The 7,152-nt window shown below is 56.3% G+C and overlaps 1 protein-coding gene across 1 annotated transcript in view; it reads left to right on the top strand.

The window, feature by feature from the left end:
* Nucleotides 1-451: 451 nt before the first annotated feature.
* The window catches only part of TNFRSF8 (TNF receptor superfamily member 8), a 63,237-nt gene continuing 56,536 nt past the window's right edge, over nucleotides 452-7,152 (top strand). The window contains exon 1 of the mRNA XM_046660424.1: nucleotides 452-670. Within this exon, the coding sequence (XP_046516380.1) occupies nucleotides 608-670 (63 nt within the window). The 5' untranslated portion in view covers nucleotides 452-607. The remainder of the gene's footprint in view (nucleotides 671-7,152) is intronic.

Here is a 7,152-nt window from a genome sequence, read left to right as displayed (position 1 = left end):
CTGTCCCTTCCCAAGAGTCTCCAGGGCAGGAGAGACCATGTGGGTTGATCACAGGGTCAGGAGCAGGAGCCTACTCAGGTCTCTCCCTTCCCTGGGGTGGGGGTGGCGTAGGGCCGTTGGGACCCGCTGGAGCCTGCCAGTCTCACACTAGCAGCTCGAGCTGCCTTCCCGCTCCTCAGCCCGGCTGGGCGGGGCGGCAACTCCTTGGAGCTGGGGACGACCCCTTCTGTTAAATCCGGGGCGGGCCATTCAAACAGCAAAAGGGGAGTGTGGCTTGTCCTGAGTCATCGCCGCACGTGTTTGTCCCCTCTTGTTTTCTTGGCTGCTAGTACCCGCGGTCCTGGAAACAGTTCTGGGTACTCAGCGCGCCTGGGGGGGTGGGGGAAGGGAAAAATCAGGCTGAACCCTCGGAGCGGCCACTTTTGAAGTGACTTCGCAGCGTGCGGTTGGTGCCACGAGGTGCGCCGAGGGAGGTCTGCCGGCGCCTGAGGTCTACCCACGCGCGGCCCTGGGCCAGGCGGGCACCGCACGTGGGCGCAGCGCGCTTCCCAGGCCGCATAGGTGGGCGCCAGCTGCGAACCCACCCCTCCGCGCCGGGCCGGCCGGGATGCGCTCCCTCCGCGCCGCGCTGGGACTGCTGCTCCTGGGGGTGCTCCAAGCCCTCCCGCAGGTAAGGGGGTGACAGGAGCCCACTGCCCAGAGCCCGCTCCTTCCCACGGCCGCTCTGAGCTCCGGACAGTGTCCCGCGCATGGAGAACAGGGACGCTCCGTGCTTCATTCCCTGCCCGGCTGGAGTGAGAGAGTGCAGGTGGCAAGCAGGGGGAGCCGAATATGCAAGTATTCACAGGTGGGAGGTTGGCTGATGGGCTAGTGGGGTGCCCCCGCCCCGCCCTCGCAGAATGCTAGGATTATTCATTCATTCATGGTTAACTGAGCAGAGGGGACTGCCTGCAGGAGAGCGGCTGTTTGAGGTGGGCGTCCTGGGCAGGCCAGGTGGGCCTCCTTTAGTGAATGCCTGCCCTCTGTGTGCATTCTCCCTGATGCTCGCCTCTCTTCCAGGCCAGGGGACATCTCCCTTGGCCAGAGGAGGTTGGTGTTAGTCTCTCCCAGCATCTTGCCCCTGGTCCCTAGGCTGGCCCCTGACCACCTAAGGATCCAGCGAGGGAGAGAGAGTTGGGTGTGGAGGGGAAGCAGGGTGAAGGTGCTGGATCAGCCAGGTTAGCTTCCCCCGTCCCTGTCCAGCCAACCATCACTCGGGTTTCATGCCCTGGAGCACGCGGTGAGTGTCTGCCTCTGGAAGAAGGTTCGGTAGAGGGACTGACATCTGTTGTGGAAAGCCCCAGAACCAAATCTGGGGACTGCTTCAGGAAAATTGAGCACTCACCAGTGGCCAGCACCAAACTAGGCATGGGATGGGAAGAACTCAGATGAATCAGACGTGTCTGCTGTATCAGCACGGGGCGCAGAGTCCAAAGGGGAAACCATGATACCCAGTGTAGAACACAGTAGGCGCCCGTGAGTGCCTGCTGAATATCGGTACAGAGGGCAAAGGCAGGGACGTTAGGCTTCTAGGGGAGGGGCAGAGCCCACCCCCTTTAATCCTACAGGAAGGGGGACCCACACTGTGGAGTTCAGTCCTATTCATCTCGACCTTAGGGAAGGGGAGGAGGGTCTGGGTGGGTGGGTACAAGCTGATGTCCCCTTCCATCTTCAATGGGATGATGTGAGACCCCCCCCCCACACACACACACACAGGGCCGTGGAGGCAGCTGACAGTGTTACATGACCCTGGCTAGGGACCCCCTCCCCCCAGCCCTCCAAGCCCTCTGCTGATGACCCGGGAGAGGATGAGAGTTTGGGCAGGGTACCAAGGTCTTGGGGAGACCAAGGGAAGGCAGGCATGTGAGAGGGGCCAGTGTGCAGCAGCTGGAGCGCACGTACTTCCTTTCTGTCGAGTGCAGCCCCTCTTCAAATGAAAAAGCAATATGTACTTAATTACACATGGAACATATCCTCAATGCAAAAAATCGAAATCCTGCAGACAAAGCTAAATCTTTGGACACCTCCTCATCCTGATTCCTTTGAAGATGTAGCTGCCCTTATTGCTTTGGTGTTTCCTTTGCAGGCCTTTATAAATGCACGTCCACATTTATACTGATTTTGTAGAAATAGCTAGGGTTTTCCACATACTGTACCATACTAACCTATATGGCACGTACAGTCTCCGATGGCTTTTGCAATGTCTGCACTATGTCTTGGAGAACTTCCCGTGTTGATGCTTGCAGATCCCTCACTTACCTTTACGAATGCTATATAATGTTTCCCCAGATGGGAGTTTCCAGGGTTTATTTCTTTATGTCTCTGATGAATGGGTGATCAGTTTCCTTCTGTTGTTTGTTTGCTGTCGAAATGTGCAGCTCTGTATGGATACTTTGGGGGATGTGTGTGCTGCTTTCCCAGAGAAGAAGCTGAGAAGAGAATATCAAGGTGCAGGGGGGAAATGCATTCAAATTAAAACACGCTGCCAGCTTGCCTTCCAGCATGGCTGGACATTTACCCTCCCACCCGCAATGCATGAGAGTAGCAACTTCCCCACATCCTAACCGACTTCTGATCTTATCGGAGTTTTTATTTTTGTCACTGTGACCCGTGAAAAGGGCCATAGCCTTGTTGTCTTAATTTGCATCTCCCGCCTACCAGAGAGGCTGAGCGTCATGTGGGCTCAGGCACCGGGTCGTTTCTTGGCAGGAGTCTGCCTGCCAGCTCGGTCCCCCCTTTTACCCCATGAGCCTTCTTCCACTTCTGCTATCCCAGTAAAGATCTGGAAAGTTCATTATTAAAAACAAGCAAACAAACACATCCGAAACCAGGCCTTCAATTTGAAATCCTTTCTTCATCACCGTGTGAGTTTAGGAGACACCATCATTTTGTGGTTGGCGCCCTGAGGCAAGAATGCTTTCTTGCTGTGTCTTATCTCCTGAGAAAGGGATCTGGCCTCTGATGCAAGAGTGGATTTTATAATGTGACCCAGGATTACTTTGAGAGAAGGGTTACTCCCTCCATCCTCCATCTTTTCATCTAGGCCCCCTGGGGGGAGGTGGCGGGACAGGGAGGCCCAAGGCCTTTGCCCCGAGCTCTGCAGACTGAGTCCTCCCAGTCACCATCTTCCAGGCCAGGGCGAGGGCTCCAAGCCTCCCTTCCACTTCTACCCTCCCCCCGCCCTTCCAGCTCTGTGTTCCTCCAGCCAGATGTAGACTTCTGCTCTGAGTTATGGCTCCTGCTGGCAGGTTCCCACGGATGAATCTTTGCTGGGGTGACAAATAAGCCCTATGTGTCCTCTTCCCCCGAGCTAGTGACCCCACAGAGTGCAGTGCTAATGGTGGAATTTGGGCACTGGCAGAAGGACAGGAAGGACTTTCCGGTTTCTTGGAAAACGGGGCTTATCCAGGATTGTTCCAATCCCGCACGGAGGCAGAATTCCACCCTATGCACCAGGACGAGGGGACCTGGAGAGAGGGGCCCTGGATGCGAAGGGGGCGGGAGGTGCTGGCTGGTCTTCATCAAGGCCTCCCCTTCCTCGCAGGCGGCCAGGAGAGTGCGGTGGGGTGGGGGGGCATTACTCAGTTTGAGAGCAGTCAGTGCTGGAAGAAGGTAGCATTTACTGTAAGTTTCTGCCTCTGCTCCCACTCATATCTGACCTAGGCTTGTTTCTTGACTTGATTGTGATTCATCCTTAGGCTCATAGGCACCTTCCCCAACGCCCCACTTCACCTCAGGAACATCGTCAGGAGGCAAACGGAGCCGAGGGATGCCTGTGTCTGGGCTCGGGGAGCCCCGGGTGGCTGGGGGTCCTTGGTACACATGGTTAGTTCAGCCCAGCCTGGGCCAGCGTGGCCTCATCCGGCTCATGCATTGACCCTGGGGTGTGTGACTGGGATCCTGGTCCCCATTTTCCAGATGAGGGTGTGGAGACTCAGAGGCGGGGGTGGGTCCTGCCCACAGTCCCAGGACTGGTCAGGAATAGAGCAGGACCAGAGCCCCAGGCCCGATGGACAGAGTGTAAAAAAAAAAGGCAGTTCTGGGCAACACCAGTTCATCAGCTTCCCTCCTCCCCGCCCCTCCAGGGGCTGTTGGTGTGGAGTAGGAAGACCTCATTCTGGAATCTTTGCTGCCTATGGTCAAAAACCACTGGGCGTTCTCAGTGGCCTCAGCAGTGGGGAGGGACTTTTTGTACCCACTCAGTCCAGTTACTCACTGAGTGCCTAAGTCTTCAGGGACATTCATCCAAGTATTCATTCATTAACTCGTGCATTCATTCATTCAGAACGTCTCAAAGGAGCAGCTGCTCTGTGCCAGGCACCACTCCAGGGGTTTTCATTCCAGGTAATCACTCAGCCTCTGCTTGTAAGCCTCTGGGGACAGGGTGCTCACCACCTCCCGAGGCAGCTCATGCCTCCCTGGGTTAGCTCTGATGTTTAGAAGTCCTTGTGATGCACTGCAATCTCTCTCCTGGAAGCTTCTACCCATCGGTCCTGGTTCTGGGACTGGGGCACCTCCAACCTCCTCAGAAACACCTCCCGGTGATGTAAAGATTGCCACCTGGGTCTCCCTGGAGTCTCCCGGCCACTCACACCACCCAGGGCCTCCAACGTATATTTGTCTTGTGGCAAGGGCTCGAAGCCTGTTCTTACCAATTCATTCATTCCACAAACATTTACCAGGCACCTCCTGTGTGCCAGGGAGCGTTCTGGATGCTGCAGCTACCTTCATTGCCAGCCTCAGGGAACTGACACCTGCCATGTTGACTCTTACAGTGGAGAGGATTGTACCTAGCTGGTGTGAGAGGGACAGGCGACTTCCTAGGTGGGAAAACGGGACAGCCTGTTCTCTGGGAGGTGGCCACATACAGAGGAACGAAGGGGAGGTTAGCAGGAGAGCAGCTGGGGCCCTGAGGAGCTGGAGAAACAGGAAGGAGGCCCGTGTGGCCAGGGGGAGAGGGCAAGGCGGGAGGGGTACGAGAGGGAGGCGGGGAAGTAGGGGATGGCATGGACCTTTGTGGACTGCGGCCAGAGGGTTTGGGCATGGGAGCGACATCACCTGATCCGTTTTAAAGGTCCTTCTGTCTGCTGGGGGGTGGCGGGAGCAGGCAGGATGGGAGCAGGAGGCCAGGCTATTGACGGGGTCCAGACAGGGGCACGTGGAGACAGGAATGTACTTTGGAGCTAGAATCAACAGGACCTGCGGATGGACTGGGTGTGAGTGCAGAGGGCAAGACGGGAATCGGGGATCCTGTCCAGATTTGGGGGCTCTGCATCTGATTGAACGGTGGGGTCATTTACAGAGATGGGAAAACTGGGCACGGGCAGATAGATGTTTGGGAGAAAAGCATGCATTCTGTTTTGCCCAAGTTCAAGTGTCAGTGGGGGTTGCGTGTTGGAGTCTAGATCTCTCTACTGGGCTTGGGCCCCGGATGTGGGTCTCTGGTACCAGAAGTGACTGCAGAATTTCTGGTGCTTTCTGGCCAAGGAGCATCAACACCTCCCTCGCTGGAGCCACCTTACTTCATTTGATGTGGCCCAAGCCCCATGTTTTTTTAGTCAGAACATTATCTTGTTGATTCATTCCAACCCAAAGGTAGGCTCTTCCATTCCTCCTGGTTACATTTTATATTAGTTCTCTCTTGCTACCGTAACAGATTATCACTAATTTGGTGGCTTGACACAGCACAAATTTATGATCTTGTAGCTCTGGAGGTCAGAAATCTACAACCAGTCAGCTGGGCTGCGTTCCTCTGGACGTTCTGGGGAAATGTTCCCTGGACTTTTCCAGCTTCTAGAGGCTGCCTGCATTCTTTGGCTCATGGCCCCAAGTCACTCTGACCTATGCTTCTGTTGTCACATCTCCTCTCTGACTCTGCCCCTCCTACCTCCCTCTACTAAGGGCCCCTGTGACCAAATCGGGGTCCACATGGATAATCCGGGATAATCTCCCCATCTCAAGATCCTAAACTTAGTCACATTGGCAGAGTCCCTTTTGCCATGTAAGGTGACATCTTCACAAGTTCCAGGGGTCAGGAGGTGGACATCTCGGGGGCTGTCCCTCCACCCACCACACGCTTCCTCCTGCCGACTCTGGCCCACTGCCTTTGTGGAGTCTTTTGTGGGAGACACTGCAGCATCATGGGTAAGCGAGCGCAAGGGCTTTTCGGCCAGCCTGCCAGGTGTACACCCTCGTGCTCTTGGGCAAGTTAAGTCACTTCTCTGTGCCTCAGTTTCCCCATCCATAGAATAGGGATACTAATAGTTGCTGCCTGGTGGGGCTGTTGGAAGGATTATAAGGGATAATGTGTGAAAAGTGCTGAGAACAGCTGGTACATGGCGAGTGCCGTGTAAAGGTAAGCCATTATTAAGTGCCTGTTGTATGCGAGGCACTGTGGATGCAGGATGAAGGTGAACCAGTTACATTCCTTGTGCTCAAGGTGGCAGATGGGAAAAGGGACATGGAAGAGAGCATGACCAGGACTGCGTGGGGAACTGTCCCAGGCCTGCGGGAGCCCACAGGGGCCCGTCGTCACCCAAACCTGGGTTGGTGCAGGGGCCTTACAGAGAGGGCAGAAGAGGCGGCCAGGCTGCAGAGTTTGTGACAACGGACACTGCCCCATGGCTGGTGCCAAGTCCTCACCAATGTCCATTCAAACAGCACGTCAGCGAGGGGTTGGGGCCGCCTGGCGCTTGCTCTTGAAGCTCCTTCAGCAGGTGTCACGCAGGGTCTCTGGGCCCCCAGGGGCCTGAGAACTACGGGAGGCATCGTCTACCTCTTCATTCCATCGCCTGTGGCCTGCAGACGCGGTTCCTGCGCTCGGGGGGTGCACAGTCTCCTGCACCGGTTCCAATCCTCCAGGACCAGGAGAGTCCCAAGGTGAACCATCACTTCCCACCCGGGACGCGTGCTCCCTCTGCTACCGAGTCAGGAGAGGGCGCCACGAGTTCTCTGTCCAAACAGTCCGGGGGCTGGGCCCCTGCCTCCCCGACGTGTGGGCCGGGAGGATGGAGATGTCAAGGAAACACCCGGCCCCTTCCAGCAAGTGGGCTGATGCTCTGGAGGAGTCCAAGGCACCTCCAAGAGGAGACAGAAGGCCCGAGTACCTGGGGG

This window comes from Equus quagga, chromosome 5 (genome assembly GCF_021613505.1).
Source record: "Equus quagga isolate Etosha38 chromosome 5, UCLA_HA_Equagga_1.0, whole genome shotgun sequence".
Taxonomy (NCBI): Eukaryota; Metazoa; Chordata; class Mammalia; order Perissodactyla; family Equidae; genus Equus; species Equus quagga.
This window is presented reverse-complemented; position numbering and strand designations above follow the sequence as displayed.